Here is a 22,453-nt window from a genome sequence, read left to right as displayed (position 1 = left end):
TGACTATGCGACAGCATGTTGTGTGGTGTGAAGAGAACAGTGATGTGACGTGAGGACTTTGTGTGTGGAGGAACGTGAAGCTATCACCACCTCACCAGCTCTCTGATGTGCTGGTCCTCGATCTTCAGGAGGACCTGCTCCGTCTGGAACTGGCCTTTGCGGTACAGCAGCAGCTGGGACAGGTCGAACAGAGGGACACCCTCTGTGAACAGCTCGGCTATCACACAGCCTGCAGGAGAGGAGAGGAGAGGAGAGGAGAAGAGAGGAGAGGGGAGGAGAGGAGAAGAGAGGAGAGGAGAGGAGAGGAGAGGAGAGGAGAGGAGAGGAGAGGAGAGGAGAGGAGAGGAGAGGAGAGGAGAGGAGAGGAGATGAGAGGAGGGGAGAGGAGATGAGAGGAGAGGAGAGGAGGGGAGAGGAGAGGAGAGGAGAGGAGAGGAGAGGAGAGGAGAGGAGAGGAGAGGAGAGGAGAGGAGAGGAGAGGAGAGGAGAGGAGAGGAGAGGAGAGGAGAGGAGAGGAGAGGAGAGGAGAGGAGACACACAGAGCAGTGGCATCATCTCTACCTGCTGTCACTTAAGGCCCACGTCTGATCAATCCAACATGTCCCAGGACCACCTTCCCAAATCATTTAGGAGAAAAGAAAAGACAAACAACAACAACAAACATGACAAAAAGGGGGGGGGGACTGGGCTGTAAGTGTGTTATGTCACTGTCAGGTGTGTGGTGATATTCAAAAATAACTGCTCATTGAAATTATGCATTTAATTTGACTTTTTTATGTTTAGATTAGGACTGGGGCGATATGACGATATATATAATTTTCACGATAGAAAAGGTCTATCGTTTCATATGATGCTCTATCATTTATATCGTGTTGCAAATCACACTCTTTACGGCAATATTGTCCGTCATTTGTGCTGTGCTTTCGTCATTCTGGGTTTCTTTTTTTTACTCACGTCCACACGCAACTGTAAAACTAAGACACTTGCGGTTCTAATGAGCCCAATTTCCTTCAGATATCTTTATGTCAGAGGTCAAGGGACAACTTCGCCGACTTTGGCGCTATTTTACCCCCGTGCTAGCAAGCTAGCATAAGATCGTTGGTGCCTACAGATCCGGCTGGATGTCTAGTTTCCGCCAATACCAGAAGCTCCACTCCAGCTCAAAAACACAGACTCACGGCCCACTCATTTTCTGAGCTTCAACTTGAAAATATTTTGCCCACTAGAGGGCACTCACAGCCCATGACCCGGTGGTTGAGTGAGTTTTGGACACTGACTGGCTCACCTGCTAAGGACTGATAAACTAACTAACTAAAAAGCCTGCCAAGACACATTTTTTGTGTCGGGCATCCGGTAGTGTAGCAGTAGATTCCCTGCCTACCAACACGAGAGTCGCAGGTTCGCAACCTCGTGTTAGCTCCGGCTTGGTCGGGCGTCCATGCAGGCACGATTGGCTAGTGTCTGCGGGTGGGAAGCCGGATTGAGGGTATTTGTCCTGGTCGCTGCACTAGCGCCTCCTCTGGTGAGTCAGGGTGCCTGTTCGCGAGGAACGGAACTGGTGGGAATAGCGTGATCCTCCCACGTGCTACGTCCTGCCGGTGAAGCTCCCCCGCTGTCAAGTTAAAAGAAGCGCCTGGCAACTGCACATGTGTCGGAGGAAGCATGGTGCTAGTCTACGGCTCTCCCCAGATCGGCAGAGGGTGGAGCAATGACCGGGGCAGCAGAGGGAAATTGGCCAAGTGCAATTGGGGGGGAAATGGGGGGGGGGAATTCAGAAAAAAAAAAAATAATAATAATAGTCAAAATAATTAATTATGCTAATAATAAATGACAATAACATTATGCTGCATGAGCTGTCTGGAGTAAAGTAGTTTTGTCTGTTTGTTTTGTGTGTGGTGTGTGCGTGTGCGTGTGCGTGTGTGCGTGTGTGCATGTGTTTTCAAGGACTTTCCATGCCAAATTCCCTCAAATTCAAAGTCCCAACACGACATAGTTTGAGACAAGGTTCATTGCTGAGGATGTTTCTAATGAGAACCAGCGGGCTTTACAGAAGCTCACAGACAACGAAGAAGAAAGAGAGGCTTGAAAAGTCCAACACAACCTAGTGAGTAGAGCTGGGTATTGGTTCAAATTTCAAGAATCGATTCGATTCCGATTCACAAGGTTGCGAATCGATTAATTTCGATTCGATTCGATTCGATTCGATTCGATTCCGATTCGATCAATTTTCAATATTGATTTGGTTAGTGATACCAAAACGTGGTTTTTGAGCTGTACCCTGAATTACATGACTGTCCAGTTATGTAACACAGGGGTTTCCAACCAGCCAAGTAGATACATGGGGGAAAAAAGTTGCAGACCTGTTGTCAATTTTAATGGTTTTAGTTACACATATATTTACTCACCACGTGGTGACAAAGGGTAAATAACAGCCTTTTCATCTGTCAATAAAGACACTTTCACAATTATGCACAGTGATTTGATTTCAGCCTATATAATTTCTAAAAGTAGATATTAATAATGATCAAACATTTCCATTCATGTAGCCTACAGTATTTGTTTTTGTTTCAACTACAAACATAATTAAACGTCAACTTGAAACTATGTTTCAACTACCACACACAGCACAATATTTTAGTCTGTTTAGTAAAAAAAAAAAAAAAAAAAAAAAAAAAATTATAAAAAAAAAATCGATCTCTGGACATATGAATCGATAATCGAGGATTAAAATGAAAATCGATTAAAAATCGGAGAATCGATTTTTTGAACCCAGCCCTACTAGTGAGAGGTGGTGCTGCTGTACCTGCAGAGAAGATGTCCATGGCCTGCTTCAGCTCCCCGCGGCTCCTCTGGTTGTTGCTGGTCAGGTCCACCAGGGGGGTGTTGTGGTCGCTCTCCGTGGTGGCGAACAGGCTGCCGTCCACGAAGCGCTCGGGGGCGATGTAGCAGGTGCGGCGCCGCGACGTGTCGAAGAAGTAGTTGAAGTCGGCCGGGTTGTCCTCCGGCAGGTAGGTGGGCTTGAAGCTGGCGAAGTCTAGCACCCAGTTCCAACTGGTCACCATCACGTTCTCTGTCTTGATGTCGCCGTGACGCACGCCCGCCTGGGTTCAACAGCATGGTGCAGGTTGAGACCACATTACATTCATATGTGGGAGGGGTATTAGCAATGGGATTTAAATATAATAATAATAATAATAATAATAATAATAATAATAATAATAATAATAATAATAATAATAATAATAATAATAATAATAATAATAATAATAATAATAATAATAATAATAATAATAATAATAATAATAATAATAATAATAATGGAGGGATATTGTGTGGGACCCTTCCGTCACCTCACAACTTGGTTGTGACTTTGAGAAACATGTTGAAGAGACTATCTGAGACGGCCAAGTCATTAAAAAAGTATAATGATAATAATGATAATGATAATAATAATAATAATAATAAAACCATAACCCCTAAATTACAATTAAAATGGACTGAATCTGAATGGGGGTGGGGGTGATTTCATAGGGTCTATAAATCCTCCACAGCAGGCTCTACAATTCAAAACAAACAACCATACAAAAAAAAATCCCAATCATTTCACAAATACAAATAATCACAACTCAGCTTTATAATAATGCAAAGGATGCTTTGTTGAGCAGAATGTATGTAATGTATTATGAAAAAGAGTTGAGTGAAGGAGCTGGAAGTTAACTCCATGCTCCTACAGGACAAAGTGTGAAGACGCTTTCTCTCTTTTCAGACAAACACTTCAGTGGGAATAGTTTGAAGGAGTTCCCTCTTAACTCAGACCATCATGTTGTCACTGTCAGGAGGATTGCTGACAGATTCATGTTTAAACTAGAGTCATATGCAGTGAAGATAATCACTGGCAAATGCATGTTTTTTCCACGTTTTTTACATTAAGTGCATGGATGCAAAGTCATTGGTAGTGAAAAAGGTGACAGATACAAGGGCAGACATAAAACCACTCAGAAATCCTACTTTAAGATGAAAAAGGTTACCTAAAGGTGACTAGTTTACATATTGTGACTATCGTTATATTATCGAACACGTTCCACATGTTGATAATCCTAATTGATAATCCAAATTCGCACTTGTTTCTATTTGATTGACTTCATAAGGAAATTGCAAATTGAAGATGAGCTCTCACCCTGTGCGCCTGGTCCACGGCCATGAGGATCTGGAAGGCCAGCCAGCGCTTCTCCACGCCGTTCAGGAAGGGCCGCGTGCTGATGCGGTCGTACAGGTTGTCGCGCACGTACTGCCGGAACAAGATGGCCGCCTTCTCCGTCAGCGAGGTCTTCTGGAAGGGCAGGCAGTTCTGGCAGGAGTGCAGTCTGATCTTCAGCTCCTCCAGCTCCTGCTTGTAGCTGCTGAGCGGCAACGACGGGTCGTGGATGGCGAAGACTTTGACCACCACCAGCCCCTCGCGGTGTTTGGCACGGGCCACCTTGAAGCAGGGGTGTGTAAATCACAAGTTTCATCACGATACGATATTATATCGCTTCTCTGGACAACGATACGATATTTTGCTGATATCAAAGTCTGCCATGATACGATCAATTCAGGGGTCTGTGACCGATATGAGAGATATGATATGCTCATTAAACATAATCAGTTACATTTATATCAACTCACAAGATGCAATTAAAATATGATTTGACCATTTTATTTCTGAGCTCTTCCAGACGTTTAAATGAAAAACAATCTATTCTTTTTAATAAAAAATGTAATTCCTGTTGTTCATTATAAAGTGAACATTTCTCATGTTTAAGTGCAAAAAAATCAACTTAAAGAGCCCTTGATGGCCTTTAATTATGAATATAAGCCATGCACATCTATGCGTCTTCACCCTGGATTTACAAGCTGTATCTTAGATATATCAATGTTGTCCCTTTGGATTAGGGGTGTCAAAAATAATCGATTATAAGATGCATCGCGATGCGGACCTGCACGATTCTGCATCGATTCACAAATGTCAAAAATCGATTATAAAAATAATAATAATAATAATAATAATAATAATAATAATAATAATAATAATAATAATAATCAAATAAAATATAATGGAAGTACATGCAGTTGTTTATTTTAATTATGGATCATAATGCAATGCAATTCCAAATGCACTTTTATTTTAAAAGTAGCCACACAGTGAGAAAAAATAAAGTGAGAAAAAATAAATCATGTATTGGGGAAAAAAGGGATGCATCGATTTAAGATGCATCGAGAATCGAGATGCATCGAGATGCATCGATAATCGTATCGAATCGTGAGGCCAGTGAAGATTCACAGCCCTACTTTGGATGATATTGGATGGTCGATGGTTGAAGCGAGACATGGACGAGACATCATCCCTACCTTGAAGAAGCGTGTGCTGCCGAGGCTCTTGTCGTACTCGTGGTCGTGGATGTCAGAGAAGTAGCTGTCCACAGAGAGGATCTGAGAGAGGGCGATGCCTGCCAGCTGGTTACCCATGATGCTTCAGCACACGTCTGAGAATAGAGACTACATTACCCATGATGCTTCAGCACACGTCTGAGAATAGAGACTATATTACCCATGATGCTTCAGCACACGTCTGAGAATAGAGACTACATTACCCATGATGCTTCAGCACACGTCTGAGAATAGAGACTACATTACCCATGATGCTTCAGCACACGTCTGAGAATAGAGACTATATTACCCATGATGCTTCAGCACACGTCTGAGAATAGAGACTACATTACCCATGATGCTTCAGCACACGTCTGAGAATAGAGACTACATTACCCATGATGCTTCAGCACACGTCTGAGAATAGAGACTATATTACCCATGATGCTTCAGCACACGTCTGAGAATAGAGACTACATTACCCATGATGCTTCATCACACGTCTGAGAATAGAGACTACATTACCCATGATGCTTCAGCACATGTCTGAAACTACCTTTTCCCCTTAACTAACCCTTGTCCTCCTACTTATACTCCCACCACTTACTGTATATAGCCTCATCCCGATGACATCACAATTGCTCGAGTGACATCACTAATGACATCACAATTGCTCGAGTGACATCAGTGATGACATCACTGTTGTTGACATCACTTCCGTCACAAATCGTAACTGACACCGACCACCACCACCACCACAGACACCAGTTAGCCAATGTTAAGTTATAAGTTAAGTTATCCTTTATTTATCCCCGTGGGGAAACTAAGATATTGTAGCGCTATTGATGCTTTCACAAAATATTGATACGAGATTGTTGATCAATAATCATCAGTAATGTGGATATAAATAAATATAATAATATTTATATGGTGTCATTTATATAAATAAATAATATAAATGACACCACTTTCCTGTAATGCAGCCTGTAAAACCTAATCTGATCTCATATGACGATATTGATATAATATTGATATATATTGCTCAACCCTATGGATAAAGTGAAACAATGCAGGTTGCAGATACAAGCTGAGATAGACGGACAGGCTGCCCACTGATGCCCCGCTTTGTTTGAAGTGATGAAACTAATGATTTTATATGCTCATTTTTTGTGTGTTAATGTTCCATCTGCAAATACTACTGGTCCTTTTTGGGTGAACTGTGCAAGAGTAGTCTTAACATGTCACTGTTTAAAAAAGATGGAGGCATACATTAAGAGTATAACTTCTCCAGGCACCACTACACCATTGTTCATCCAAAATAAAGGACAGGTGTCATGCCGAGTTTTGCACCCCCGCCGATAATTGCACCCCCACCATATGTTGGGGCTGTTTTAACTTAAAAACAGGGATGCAAATGTCGGCAGGTAAAAATCGCCGAGATTTGCACCCCTCTCCATGAAGCCAGGACAGATCCCCGCCCGGGTCTCGAGGTCATCTGCACCCGGATTTTAACCACCAAAGTCGGCTTCCATGAGCCAGAAGAGAGCCCCAAGCATGGAAGTCACCTCCACGCGGATCTAATGCATCAAAGTCGGTCTGCATGAGCCAGGACAGACCCCCTGGCTTGGACATCACGTCTACCCAGACAATTATATCATGTTTAAACAGTTAAGTTTCCGTATAAATCATTACAATATTGTAGCGTTGGAACACAACACGCTAGGCTTCTCTCTTTTACCGCACTTTATTTGACTCAAGCACAACAACAAACTCAGCGCTTTACAACCGGCTTCTTAGTCAACAACAGCAGAGCAAACCCACCACCACAAGACAAACAGGAAGTCCCACTTCTAGAGTGCAGCCTTTGCTACACTGCCCCCATCAGTCCACTTTGAGAGCGCAGCCCGTCGCTACACTGCCCCCACCAGTATGTCGCCTGTCCTCAGCCGACAACAAAGTCGTCATAGCGACGGGGAAGCCTTCCCCGCCCTCTACGTACCCGTGGTCCCCCCAGTCTCTGTTCCCCAGTGTCTGTTTGATTTGGCGGGCTGATGGGTGTGGAAGGAACCGTACCGGGCGAGCTGGATAGTTCTGCAGCTCCCTCAGCCAAGGGGCGGTAAGGTGCCAAGCGGTCCCGGTGCAAGACCACCACCCGCCCCCTGACGCACAGCTTCACCCGGTACACAACGTCCGACAGCTGCTCCAACACATCACAGGGCCCCACCCACTGGCTGGTGAGTTTGGGTGAGACCCCTTTCTTCCGGGTGGGATTGTAGACCCACACCTTTTCTCCAGACGCAAAGGGGCGGCCCTGCTGGCGTGTGTCATAGGCTCGCTTTTGCTTTGCCCCTGCCTGTTCTTGGTGTTGCCGGGCAAACTCGTGCGCCTCGGCCAAGCGGTGTCGAATGTCCCGCAGGTACTCAAACCCAGGGACCCTGGGAAGGTCAGTCTCGGGGGGGGTGCCGAAAGCTAAGTCCACAGGGGTCCGCAGCTCTCTCCCGAACATGAGAGCGGCCGGTGTGCAACCCGTACTTTCCTGTACAGCCGATCGGTACGCCCACAAGACCAGGGGTAGGTGGCAGTCCCAATCTTTTTGGTGCCGCGAGGTGACAATGGCCAGTTGGGTAGCGAGGGTCCGGTTGAAGCGCTCAACCAATCCGTCACTCTGGGGGTGGAGAGGTGTGGTTCTAGTCTTCTTCACCCCCATAAGCCGGCACACCTCAGCGAACACTTGTGCCTCAAAGTTCCGCCCCTGGTCGCTGTGCAGTTCTTCAGGCGCACCGAATCGACAGAACATCTCGCACACCAGCCGTTCCGCGGTGGTAACAGCGCTCTGGTCAGGAACCGCATACGCCTCCGGCCATTTAGTGAAATAATCCATGGCGACGAGGACGTAGCGGTTCCCGCTGTCTGTGGTGGGGAATGGCCCGAGAATGTCCACACCGACCCGCTCCATAGGTGCCCCCACCTGATACTGCTGTAGAGGGGCATGGGAACGCCCGGTCGGCCCCTTCTTGGCAGTGCAGGCGTCACAGCAGTGCACAAACAGTTCAGTGTCTCTTCGACATCCGGCCCAGTAGAAGCGCTGGCGCAGCTTGTTTAGGGTCTTTGCCAACCCGTAATGACCTGCCCCCACCGCACCGTGGACAGCCTGCAGCACCCGTTGGCGCCACTCTTTAGGCACCAGCAACTGCCACATGTCTCTCGCCCGGCCCGGAGCCCGCCAGACCCGATACAGCAGTCCGTTACGCCGAGCCAAGGTGGCCCACTGTGAAAAGTAGGCCTTGTCCTCCGCCGGCAAGGCGGACACAGCTTGCCAGGGGGGGCGTGTTCCAGCGTCAACCCACTCTCCCACCCTGGCCAGAGTGGAATCACTCTCCTGCGCTACCTGCCACTCCTGCTCTTCCACTGCCACCAAACAATCCTCCCCCGGCTCAATGTCTCCTGTGGCGGCCACGTGGTGACTCCACCCATCTCGCTCCTCTTGGCGTCGGCAATATTTGCAATCCTTGCAAGGACGTCGGGAGAGGGCGTCTGCGTTGCTGTGGAGCCTCCCTGCGCGGTGCTGTATCTCGAAGTCGTAATTCTGAAGCTTCTCTATCCATCTGGCCACCTGGTCCTCTGGCTCCTTAAAGCTGAGCAGCCAAGTCAGTGAAGCATGGTCTGTTCGCAGGAGGAAGGACTGGCCATAGAGGTAGGGGCGAAAGTGACGGAAAGCCTTAACCACCGCCAGGAGTTCTCTTCGCGTTACGCAGTAATTGCGTTCGGAGCGGTTTAAGGCACGACTGTAATAGGCCACCACTCTCTCTCCCTCGGGCCCCTCCTGCGACAGGACTGCCCCCACTCCCACGTTGCTGGCGTCCGTGTCTACTATGAACCGGCGTCCAGGTTCTGGAAGGGCCAGGATGGGCGTGGACGTCAACGCGACGCGGAGTCGGGCAAAGGCGGCTGCACAGTTGTCGTTCCAAATGAACTCCCGTCCTTTGTCAGAGAGACGATGTAGTGGGCTGGCGATGGAGGCGAAGTCTTGGACAAAACGTCGGTAGTAGGAAGCGAGCCCTACAAAACTGCGCACCTCGCTGACATTCCGGGGAACTGGCCAACTCCTGACCGTCTCCACCTTGTCGGGGTCAGTCGACACGCCCTCTGCGCTCACTACGTGGCCCAAGAACTTTGTCGCACGCCGGAGCAGGTGGCATTTCTTTGGGTGTAGGCGCAGGCCCGCCCCCCGGATGGCTTGGAAGACTTGGCTGAGATTCTCCAAAGCCAGCTCAAAGTCAGTGGCGTGTACCAACAGGTCGTCTAGGTAAACCACGCACTGGTTTCGGGGAATGCGGGCCAGCACCCTGTCCATCAATCGCTCGAATGTGGCGGGGGCGTTGCAGAGGCCGAAGGGCATTACGCGGAACTGCCAGAGTCCTTGGCCGATGGTAAAGGCCGTCTTTGGCCTGGCCTCTGACGCCAGCTCCGCTTGCCAGTAACCGCTCCGTAGGTCAAGTGAGCTGAACCACTGTGAACCCGCGATGTGATCTAAGGCGTCGTCGATGCGTGGCATGGGGTAGGAGTCTTTGCATGTGATGTCATTAAGTTGGCGATAATCCACACAGAACCTCCAAGTGCCGTCTTTCTTTTTCACAAGAATGGCAGGAGCAGCCCAGGGGCTGTTAGACGGCTCGATCACCCCCGCTGCAGCCATCTCTGAAACCATTTGCTCGGCCGCTTGGCGCTTGGCAAGTGCCAAGCGGTAGGGTCGCAGCCGAATGGGCCTGGCTGTGCCGGTGTCGATAGTGTGTTGTACCAGGTTGGTCCGTACACACTCATCATCACGTGCAGCGAAAATGTCTGTGAACTGCTGGAGCAGCTCTCCCAACTGTTGGCTCTGCTGGGCCTCCAGCCCTTCAATGCTCCGCTGGTACAGGCTCTGGATAGCGATGACCGTGTCTGTTGATGGTGTCAACACGGAGGCTGGCTGCAGCGTGACGGACCCCCTGGCGGCTGGTGGCGACGTGGCGGACCCCATGGCGGTTGGCTGAGACGTGGCGGACCCCCTGGCGGCTGGTGGCGACGTGGCGGACCCCATGGCGGTTGGCTGCTGCGTGGCGGACCCCCTGGCGGCTGGCTGCGGCGTGGCGGACCCCCTGGCGGCTGGTGGCGATGTGGCGGACCCCATGGCGGTTGGCTGAGACGTGGCGGACCCCATGGCGGTTGGCTGAGACGTGGCGGACCCCCTGGCGGCTGGTGGCGACGTGGCGGACCCCATGGCGGTTGGCTGCTGCGTGGCGGACCCCCTGGCGGCTGGTGGCGACGTGGCGGACCCCATGGCGGTTGGCTGAGACGTGGCGGACCCCCTGGCGGCTGGTGGCGACGTGGCGGACCCCATGGCGGTTGGCTGCTGCGTGGCGGACCCCCTGGCGGCTGGCTGCGGCGTGGCGGACCCTCTGGCGGCTGGCTGCTGCGTGGCGGACCCCCTGGCGGCTGGCTGCTGCGTGGTGGACCCCCTGGCGGCTGGCTGCTGCGTGGCGGACCCCATGGCGGCTGGCTGCGGCGTGGTGGACCCCCTGGCGGCTGGCTGCTGCGTGGTGGACCCCATGGCGGCTGGCTGCTGCGTGGTGGACCCCATGGCGGCTGGCTGCTGCGTGGTGGACCCCATGGCGGCTGGCTGCTGTGTGGCGGACCCCATGGCGGCTGGCTGCGGCGTGGCATGGATGCGCCCTACCTTCTTCCCTCGACGGCGCTGGAGGGCCAGGGTCTCTGTGCCGAGGTGGACGACGTTCCTTGACACATCTACCAGGGCTCCCCAGCGAGTCAGTAGGTCCAGTCCGATGATACAGGGATCCTGAATGTCGGCCAACCAGAACTCTTGGGTGGTGGTGGTGTTCCCTGCCTTTACTGGCAGTACTCTCTTCCCCTGCATATCAGCAAGTTCCCCCGTCACAGTCCTGATCTTACTGGCAGTGGGTGTCCACCTTGTCCCTGGGAGAAGCCCCGGGCGCACAATGGAGATGGTGGACCCGGTGTCCACAAGAGCCCAGCAGGAACGGCCTCCGATGGAGCAGAGGAGGTAGAGGCCATGTGCGCAGCCCACTCTGCCAATCTGATGTCTCTCAATAAGGGAAAAGTTTGTCAGGTTGGGTGGCAATCTCCCCACGTTGCCACCCCACCCTAGTTTTCCTGCGGTGGAGCGCTAGGGTGTTGTGGTGTAGGAGCAGGGCAGTAACGAGCTATGTGCCCCGCTTCTCCACAGCGGTAGCATGGCCCGTCGGACCGGCGCGTCCGGCCCCCGAAAGGCGGTCGTGTGCGGTCTGGTTGAGCTGGGAACGGACGGGCTTGGCGGACGGCCCTTCTCTCACCTTCTCCTTCGTCATCACTGACATCAGCTTGGCGCACCCGAGGGCTTGGCTGATAGCGTGGTGCCATCACCGCCTCCACTCTTTCTGCCTCCTTCAGTGCAGCACTGAAGTTTATCGGTGCCATGATGCGTAGGTGCTCTCTCACTCTCTCTGGGGTGACCCCCTGGATGAAGGCACTTAAAGCTAACTCCTCACGTGCCACTGGATCGAAGGTGGGGTAACCGCGGTGAGCGAATAGGCGCACATCAGCTGCATAATTCCCCAACGTCTCCCCTTCTTGGCGACGGCGGCGATTCATCTGCTCTCGCATGCTGTCCGTGGAAACTTGTTTACCAAATCTCCGTTCTAGTGCCGCAGCTAACGTCTGGTAGTCCAGCTGCTCCGTTGGCGTTAGGTCGAGTAGCACCTGCAGCGCATTACCTTCTAGCGCTAGGGCAACGTGAACAGCAGTTTCCTGGGCACTCCAGTTGTTGTTCAACGCCGCCAGTCTTACTTGCGCCAGGTATGGCTCTAACGGTGTGCTACCGCCATAACGCGGCAGCTTGAAGGTGGTCCTGGGTGACCGAGTGGCGGCCACCGGCGGCGGGGTGACTGCCACGGTTGCCGGCAGCAGAGGCGCAGCACTGGCTGCCGCTGGCGGTGGTTGAGCGACGGCGGTGGCGACCGGCGGCAGAGGAATGATAGTGGAGGCGGCCTGTAGCGGTGCGAGGACGCTCGACAACGGGCTGGCGTCTGGCGGCGGCCTTTCGACAGCAAAACCGCCGGCTCTGCTAGCTCCCGCGGCTAACGAGCGCCTCCGGGGAGTGCTGGAATCGTACTCACTGTCTTCGTTTTTCTTCCCCCGCTTGCGGCTAGATTGCTGGGTGATTCTTGTCTCCAGTCGCTGCAATTGTTCTTCCACATCTCGTAGATTTTCCTCGTAATTATATCCTGGAGAAGCCATACTGACGTGGGTTTTATTTTCTTGTTAATCCCGCTTCTGGCACCAATGTAGCGTTGGAACACAACACGCTAGGCTTCTCTCTTTTACCGCACTTTATTTGACTCAAGCACAACAACAAACTCAGCGCTTTACAACCGGCTTCTTAGTCAACAACAGCAGAGCAAACCCACCACCACAAGACAAACAGGAAGTCCCACTTCTAGAGTGCAGCCTTTGCTACACTGCCCCCATCAGTCCACTTTGAGAGCGCAGCCCGTCGTTACAATATGCTCCCGGAAGGTGGGGATGCAAAACTCGGCATGACACCGGCTCAAACTGTATTGCAATGAGTGGTGACGTCACTGCCTGACTGGAGTTGAGTCACATGACTTGCTGCACTACAACAGCTCTGTGACAGCGCTACTTTAGCATGTAGCTAACTGTTCGCTCCGATGTTATAACGTTAGCAAACCATTAATGAGTAAGTTTAGATGTGATGTTTACCAGTCAGGTGACGCTGTGGTGACCGGGACTCCTGCGCCTGCGCTGTGGGGTTTATGTTGCTGTTAGCTTTAGCTGCCCAGCGGCTCTCTCTGTCTCCAGGCGGTCTGTGTTCAGGCTGAGCTCGCCTGTCTGTCCGCTAGCTTCATGTCTTCTTCTCTCTGGGTGAAGAAGCTACACAGCCACCATTCTGTCCACAGCTGTTCACTCGCATCGAGTTATGCTGTGGTAGAAAAGCCACAGTGTGACTGGTAAAGCAACAGTAACGTTAGCGGTCTCTACGCTGTCTCTGCTTTGCTGCTGTTGGTTGGTTTCCAGCTGTTGTTGTTATTCCGAGTCAGGGGTCAGAGAGAGTACAGATAGCGCCCCTACTGGGCAACGGGAGTTAAAACAAAGCTGTGTATTTTTCTTCTTCTTCTTTTGAGGTTAATGGCGGTTGGCAAACAGCTTTTTGTGCATTACCACCACCTACTGGAGGTTGATGTCTTCTTCATAGTGGAATCTTACAGTGATTGGTTGATTGAAAAGTTTATATCTATAGGGACAGATACATAAACATAGAGCATTCACATTGTTATATATCCTAACATTTATAGCCTAAGCTAGTTTGCAATGTTTGTCCCTAGATGTTATAAGGCAAATGTAAAAACAGGGTACAGAATGCAGCTGTTAGGTTACACAAAATATAAAACATAAAACAAATATAGGCCTACATCTGTTTTTGTAGGCTACATCTGTACTACACGATATGTAGTAAAAATACATTATTGTGTTAATGTAATACATTAATGACATCAAGGATAACAACATAAGATTAGCAACTTAAAATGGAGAGTTTTATCAGGGACTGACTAGTCTCCTTCATCAGCTTATTTCTACCAGTGTTCAAACTACTGGTGGGGGGGAAGTAGGCTACTTCATAGCTTAACTACGAAAATAGTGTCCGCTGTTTATCTCCCTTTCTGCTGCAGCATGTTGAAGAAATAAATGTTCAGTTTGAACAACACCCGTTCTGATCATTATAGAGCAAGATTAATTAATTCATTCATTTTTATTTGTTCCTGTCATGAAAATGCACAATTATACAATATACATTTGGTTACACAATACATCACAATACATGTTTGAAATCAATGTTTTTCATGACTGAAAAGGAGCAGAAAGAAGAATATAATTCTTATTTTTTATCTGCCCCTTACTTGAACACAAATAATCTATAAATGGTCTGTCATTTACAGATACCTACACCATCAACACCGTGATTACAACAACATAAACAAAAATAACCTATAAAAGGGGTGTCTGCCCAGCGGAGGGGCACTTGGCCTGGGTGGTGGCAGCCTGGAGGTTGGGGTGGCTGGCCTGGGTCTCTGGGCCAAGGGTGGCTTTTGGCCTGGGTGGTGGCGGCCTGGGTGTCTGTGCCCAGCAGACACCTGCTCTCCCCTCCCCTCCCCTCCTCTCCCCTCCCCTCCTCTCCTCTCCTCTCCCCTCCCCTCCCCTCCCCTCCTCTCCCCTCCTCTCCTCTCCCCTCCTCCTCTCCTCTCGCCTTTTATACACGGTCCCAAACAGCGCAGGACAACGCGAGATTGGCTGGCTCTGTTTGTTTGCAAATGGAACGCTAACAAAACGGATGTGATGTCATTTAGCCTCCACATCCCAGTTATTTTGCGATAAAGGAATGCACGAGAAGCTCCACCTCACGTTAGTCGGCTGTGCAATGGAGTAGGGTGAGGAGGAACGAATTCCACCCAAACCTAGTCCGCAAAAAAATAAAATAATAATAATAATAATAACAATAATCGATAAAAATTCCACATGATCTATTCAATTCCTTAACGATCAAATGATGAACATCCCTAATTACAATATCAGTGATGTCACAATGATGTCACTGATGACATCATCATTGATGTCACAATGATGTCACTAGGCTCTTTCATACACAGATCGCGGAAGAGTTGCCGTTTAGGAGTCCCGTAAAGCGAGCCGCCTCGCCACAGAAATTGCTTTCACACGAGCCAAGCAGCACGGCCACATTACCGTGCTGCTCTGTACTTTCAGGTGAAATCCCCCGCTCCCGCATTGAAAGGCGAGCAGAGGGATTTCCAGCTTCTCCTAGCCCAAATTAATATTTTCATAGGTTAGTGTAGCCTAGGCTACTGTATGATGAACGAATTCAATTCAACATCAGACTTTCCTCCTTCTCCTAGTCCGCTGAGGAGATCTGTATCGGCATTTTCATTGGCTGTTTGCCGATATCATAACTTAATAAAAAAATGCGCTAATTTGCGGCTGCTGCACCTGGAAGAATCCTCTCCTACAGTAGTTCTGTGTCTGGAGCAATGTCCCGCCCACAGCGCTATCTGATTGGTTACACATCAAGCAACAGCCTATCAGAGGGCTCAGAGATGAAATCTTGACACCTCACCTCAGTGCTCTGTGTTCAGCGCAGCCTGCACTAGACAGGGGGACAGTGCGAGGCTGCCTGAAGCGAGAGCAGCGGACTAGTTGGCTGTTGTAACTGTAACAGTCACACTGTGTTAAGGTAAAGCAGCAGATACTGCCATGCCAAAGTTGTAATAAAGTTAATATACATAATAATTACCTACGCTGACATTGCAAAAACACCACGATCTTATGAGCGATTCGTATGAAGCGCTGCCTCGCACAGTGCAAAGTGTGGTGTGTGGAGATAGGTCTGTCTATCAGTCTACTTTTTTTACTTTCACATCACTTTCTTGATACATGAGGTGATTTCCCCTGTAATTTTTTTTATGAATGAGCTGACCATTCGCACCTTTTCCGGCTCGCTACGACGACCTTTCAAGTGGAGGCGGGTTGTCCGCCAATACGGCGATGTGACAACCTTTGGTGACGGGATAAAAGGCGTACAAGAATTACCCACCAACGCGCGTTCATGCCTTTCACATCGGAGCCGCGAACCCTAATTTCCGGGCATTTTTCGGCTTTCACGCCGGTGTGAAAGACCCTACTGATTACATCACTGATGACATCATCACTGTTGACATCATTGATGACATCATCAGTGACATCATCACTGAACTATAGCTGTGTGTGTGTGTGTGTGTGTGTGTGTGTGTGTGTGTGTGTGTGTGTGTGTGAGAGGAGAGAGTGAATTTATGACATCACTGATGATGTCATCAGTGGGACAGACAGAGAAAGACAGAGCCCAAGCTCCCTTTTATATACTGATGATGATGTAGGCCTAGCTATTGTTTTTCTACCTCCTTTAACCTGCTGAATCACTGCACCGAGCTAAATCTCCCCATGGAGATCCATAGAACCCTAAAATCCCTACCTAGAACTTCACTTTGCCACTCTGTCATGCACGTCACCTAAAATGGATTTGGAGACTGCGTTGAAGGAGTGCTCTTCTGCCCTCGAGCTATTTCTCAACAGGTTCTCTAATGCATTGGCTCTCTTATGTCACATTGACGACATGATCTCTCTTTGATTGGACAGATGTACTACTTTGTTAACAAAGAGTTTATTGCTTTTGCCTTCAGGAAGGACCAGAGTATGTAATGTACTGTATGGGTATGGGCTACACTCAGTGTTGGGGGTAACTCATTACAAAAGTAACATATTACATGTAATATATTACTTTTAGCAGTAACTCAGTAATATAACTTATAGGATTTCAGTAATATTATACCAGTTACTTTATCAAGTAACTCAAGTTACAAATGTAGTTACATTTTATTAAATCAAAGCACATATTTAAAAAAAGATATGTTGTGTTCATAGAATGCTTTACCATGCACTGACTTAGTTACAACTCCGTACCACAGGGTGGCGTGCTTCTGTAAGATGTGAATGTGTCCAGCCGAAGGAAAGGACAAGGTAGATAGAGAAGAAGAGCCGTGTGTACAGGATGTAGAAGCAGTGACATGCAATGCAAGACTAGCTGTTGCTAGCTGAGTAATAAACAGTTGAAGAGTACGTCGTCTCCTGGTTTCTCTACCGACACCAACATAACAATTGGCGACGAGGATGAGCGTTTCAGTGCCGAGCCCACCGGCCTTTCTTCCTCATGTTGGTGAGCCGCCTTTGCCGTTTGAAACTTGGCGAAAGATTTTCGACAACTACATGCTGGTGATAAACGCCAGCGGAGAAGCATGGCCGGATACAAGACGACGTGCCGTTTTACTACACTGCTTGGGTCCGGAGGGACAACGGCTATTCTACACTCTGCCGGACCAAGGGACGACATTTGCCCATGCCATGGCTGCGCTTGAGAAGCACTTCGTCCCAAAGGTTAATGTGTTAGCGTGCAGACACACATTCCGGCAGCGATATCAAAGGACTGATGAGACCGCGACGCAGTATGTGGCAGCGTTGAGGGCGTTAGCTACACCATGTGGTTTTGGACTGATGGAGAGTGAGTTGATACGAGATCAGCTAATTGCTACTGCTAATCTCAATGCTGTGAGGGAGAAGTTACTACTGGAGGAAGCTCTCACTCTAGACAAAGCCTTGACAATCGCATGCCAAGTGGAGGCAGCGGTTAAAAATGCCACGCTGTTTTCTTCTGCCAGTGCGCCCCTGACGGCACCAGTGCGGGCCGTCGGTGCATCAAACGCACGTTTTCGGGGAAGAAGAGGAGCGCTGCGAGGAGCTAGAGGACAGGTTCCAGATCGTGGCAAACAAGGAAATGGTGATCAGCAACAACGCAAATGCTTCAGATGTGGATCCAACAAGCACTTGGCAAATGATAAGAGCTGTCCAGCTGCAAAAGTGAAATGCAATAACTGTGGAAAAACGGGACATTTTGCCAAAGTTTGCAAATCAACGGTGAGTGAAGTGAGAGAAGTTGTAGTCCCAGAGTTGGCTGTGCTCTGTGTTAATGACATTAAGCTTGCGGCTGCAGCTTTTGATAAGATAACATGTAATGTTAACATTGAAGCACCACAAGGAAATTCTCAGGTCCTTGAGCTAATTGTAGATACCGGAGCATGTGTATCTATTCTACCAGAGTCAGTCTACAAGCAACATTTTGCAAGCTGCTCACTCACAGAGCCCAAAGTGAAACTAGTCACTTATGCAAGAGGTGACTTGCCGGTGGTTGGCTGTTTACCTGTAACCGCTTCCTTTGAAGTCCAATCAAATAAAGCGCCAGGCTGCTTCTACATAGTCAAAGCTGGATCACCTCTACTGGGCCTGGATCTGATTAAAGCACTCAGGATCAACATCATTGATGGCAAGGCAAGCTACAACAAGGAGGACATTACAAATGCAACTGCTACCAGCACCCGAAAAGCTACAGTGTTCAACATAAGCTCTATCCAAGTGAATCGCCTGGGATGTGTGAAAGGCTTCATCCACAAAGTGCAAGTCTGCAAAACAGTGCAACCTGTACGCCAAAAGTTGAGACGTCTGCCACTGAGCATACGCAAGGAAGTGTCAACAGAGATCAACCGCTTACTTCAAGCAGGCGTAATAGAAAGAGTGGATGCTTCTGAATGGGTGAGTCCCCTTGTAGTGGCACGAAAACGCAGAGGAGGCCTGAGGCTTTGTGTTGATCTCCGTGAGCCAAATAAAAGTGTGATCATGGACTGTTATCCGCTTCCTCATATGGAGGATTTGTTCACAGAGCTAGCTGGTGCTACACACTACAGCCAGATTGATTTGAGCTCAGCGTACCATCAACTGCCTTTACATCCTGAGAGTCGCAGTCTGACAGCCTTCATAACGCATGAGGGGCTCTTTCGATTCACACGAGTCCCTTTCGGCTTGGCTTCAGCGCCATCTGCTTTCCAGAAAATGATGGAGACAATTCTGAAAGATCTTCCTGGAGTACAGAACTACTTGGACGACATCATAGTATATGGAGACTCCCAGGACATGCATGACAGATACCTACAAACAGTCCTCCAACGCCTTAAAGATGCCGGCCTCGAGATCAACTTCGACAAAAGCTCGTTTGGGCAAACGAGCATCCCATTCCTGGGACACATTATCTCAAAGGAGGGCCTGCGCCCTACTCCAGACCACCTGACAGCCATCTCTGAAGCTCCAGCACCATTTGACATGGTGGCACTACGCTCCTTCCTGGGCTTAACCTCCTGGTTCAGTAAGTTCCTGTCGAACTACGCTACGGTGGTGGAGCCACTTCGACAGCTGCTTCGTCCGACAACAGAGGATGAAGTGGAATGGACTGATGAAGCAAATGAATGCTTCACTAAGCTCAAAACCATGCTGCTGGAGAGCCCAGCACTCGCCATCTATGACCCCAGACTGCCAACGTTCATCACTACAGATGCCTCAAACTACGGGTTGGGGGCTGTCCTGACGCAGCTACATGCAGGCAATACTGAACGTATTGTTGCCTTCGCTTCCCGCACCCTGTCAGCTGCGGAGAGGAAGTACTCCACAATAGAGAAGGAGGCCCTGGCATGTGTATGGGCAGTGGAAAGATGGAGAACGTACGTGTGGGGGCACAGATTCACACTCAGAACAGATCACCAAGCTCTCACCACTCTACTCAGCACCAGAGGGATGAACAGAGCTGGCATGCGGATTGCACGTTGGTCAGCCAGGCTGATGTGCTTCCAGTACGACATGGCGTACCATCCAGGCAGTCAAAACGTCATGGCAGACTGCCTTTCACGGGTTCCACTCAACGACTCCAGTACCGACGCGGAGCCTGAGGAGGACCTAGTCACGGAGATAGCTGAAATATCTCCTCTCCTAACTGCACTGCCACTTGCGGATTTCAGAGCTGAGTGTGAGGACTGCCCTGAACTTGAACAGCTGCGACAGGTCATCCGTGCTGGTTGGCCTAGAGGAAAAAAATCTCTACCGGCTGAGGTTCAGCCTTACTTCCTCGTGCGACATGAGCTTGCTGTTGAGACGCCGCTGATCTTCCGTGGAACACGCCTGGTCGTTCCGAAATCCCTGCGTGAGAGAATAATACACCTGGCTCACGAGGGACACCAGGGTCTGGTTCGCACAAAGCAGCGCCTCAGAGAGCTCTACTGGTGGCCACGCATGGATGCGCTTGTCCACACAGTTTTGTCAGCATGCGCAATCTGCCAGGCATGTGACAAAACAGCCAGATCTTCTCCTGCCCCATTGCAGCCAGTTGAGTTTCCTGGGGGCCCCTTCCAACATGTGGCTGTCGACATAGTGGGTCCATTTGACCGTGGAGCCCAGGACTGTAGGTTTGCGATCACCCTCATGGACTACTTCAGTAAATGGCCGGAGGTAGCCTTCACTTACAACGCCACTACAGCCACAGTCATGACGTTTCTCACTTCTATCTTCGCACGGGAGGGCAACCCCTACGCTATTACGACGGACAACGGGCCCCAGTTCACGTCTTCTGCATTCTCTGATTTCCTGAAAGAAAGAGGCATCAAACACATCAGAACGAGTGTGTACCACCCTCAGGCGAACGGGTGTGTTGAACGCTTTAACAGAGTGCTTAAGGACAGTATCCAGACAGCACAAGCAGCTCAACAGCCCTGGAAGCCTGTGGTCACTCAGATGCTTCACAGCTACCGGGCTACAGCCCATGCCACGACCGGTGAATCTCCGTTCCAGCTTCTCAGAGGATGACCGATGCGGACAAAGCTGGATATTCTGCCGCCTCCCGAGGACGGGGGACAGTATGGACATGTCAGAGCCAGAGTTGTCTCACAGCAGGCCAAGAGCAAGCGATACACAGACGCCAAGAGAGGTGCCAGACACCCCAAAGTCACTGTTGGTGCAAAAGTCAGAGTACGCAAGCCTTTTCATGTGGGAAAAGGAGAGACACAGTACGGTGAGCCCTTGTCTGTGCAGCAACAGACGGGTCTGAGCTCCTTCATCCTCAGTGATGGAAGAAGATGGAATGCAGCACGTCTCTCTCTTTGCCCAGAGAGATCTGAGGAAGCACCGCGGGCTGACACAGCAGAGGAAAACGTTGGCCCGCCAGAGACTTCAACAAGAACTGTGCGAGAGAGACAACCACCAGCTTGGACTAAAGACTACGTGCTGAAGTAGATCTGAGTCCAAGATAAGAGGGCTCAGATAAAGGGTGTAGGTGGATCGCTGCCCAAGAAGAATGGACAACAGAAGAGAAGAAAAAAAAAAATGAAACCAAACAATGTGAAAAAAAGAGAAAACAAAACAAAACATTGTGAACTTGAGTTAATATGACATATTGTGATTTTCATGCTACAGTATTGTCTACAGTGTTTGGTTGTGTTTTGAAGAGGAAATTTGTTTACACAATTATGCACTTTATGTTTAGACCAGCATTCAGTAGGTTGGTAATTTAATTTAACATTTGAAAATCTCAGGAAGAGACACTTTACATTGACTATAGCACTGCTTATTCTATTATCCTCTATAGGAGAGTAATTAGTGAAACACATTATCTATGTGCCTTATTTGGAGTTTTGATACTTGCTAAAATGTAAGCTACCTGGTAAGGTTATGTTCAATAAGGACACTGTTATTGCTGTTGCTGATAACTTGATGTTAATTGAAAGAGGAGTATTATCCTTGGGTAACAGGGGAGATGTTGTGTTCATAGAATGCTTTACCATGCACTGACTTAGTTACAACTCCGTACCACAGGGTGGCGTGCTTCTGTAAGATGTGAATGTGTCCAGCCGAAGGAAAGGACAAGGTAGATAGAGAAGAAGAGCCGTGTGTACAGGATGTAGAAGCAGTGACATGCAATGCAAGACTAGCTGTTGCTAGCTGAGTAATAAACAGTTGAAGAGTACGTCGTCTCCTGGTTTCTCTACCGACACCAACATAACAAGATACAATCATTTCCTAATCAAACTGTTTGTTTTTATGCAAATAACCACTATAGATGACAATAACAAAGGAAAAGAATAACATTTAGAATTTTGGATTGTTTACACTGACTTCAAGGTGGTTGAAATACTTTTTCGGGATGGTTCCGGCCGGGGCAGCGATGTCATTCTGCTGCTGCTGTTGTTTTGGTAAAAGTAATGCAAAAGTAGTGTAATAAGTAACGAGTTACTCTACACAGAAAGTAATATTGTAAAGTAACTTATTACTTTCAAATGAAAGTAACTAGTAATATGTAGTATATTACATTTTGAAAGTAACTTGCCCAACACTGGCTACACTACAGCAGCATCTTGGTGATGCAGGGAGGCATGACTTTTGACCCAAGAGACATGGATGTTGCCATGGAATCATTGAAAGAATCTCTACAAATATGCCAAAGGTATGAGATTCTGTTTTAGCAACAATTTCATTGCAACGTCTCAAATTAGGATGTCTTCCT

General features: G+C 49.0%; 1 protein-coding gene and 1 pseudogene across 2 annotated transcripts in view; both read right to left on the bottom strand.

Moving 5' to 3' along the window:
* Positions 1-13,290, bottom strand: part of LOC310800237 (phosphoinositide 3-kinase regulatory subunit 4-like) — a gene marked incomplete at its 3' end in the record, with an annotated part of 43,633 nt that extends 30,343 nt beyond the window's left edge. The window contains exons 1-5 of the mRNA XM_083662819.1: positions 13,183-13,290; positions 5,389-5,522; positions 4,178-4,477; positions 2,804-3,101; positions 96-229 (exon numbers count right to left, since the gene is read on the bottom strand). Coding sequence (XP_083518945.1) covers positions 96-229; positions 2,804-3,101; positions 4,178-4,477; positions 5,389-5,505 — 849 coding nt within the window. The 5' untranslated portion in view covers positions 5,506-5,522; positions 13,183-13,290. The remainder of the gene's footprint in view (positions 1-95; positions 230-2,803; positions 3,102-4,177; positions 4,478-5,388; positions 5,523-13,182) is intronic.
* Positions 1-22,453, bottom strand: part of LOC310800032 (ectonucleoside triphosphate diphosphohydrolase 3-like) — a 146,044-nt pseudogene that overhangs the window by 39,953 nt on the left and 83,638 nt on the right. The window lies entirely within an intron of this gene.

The sequence above is a fragment of the Poromitra crassiceps genome (assembly GCF_964638095.1).
Source record: "Poromitra crassiceps genome assembly, chromosome: 29".
Taxonomy (NCBI): Eukaryota; Metazoa; Chordata; class Actinopteri; order Beryciformes; family Melamphaidae; genus Poromitra; species Poromitra crassiceps.
Note: the sequence above shows the minus strand (reverse complement) of the source record. Positions and strands in the feature narration are given on the sequence as shown.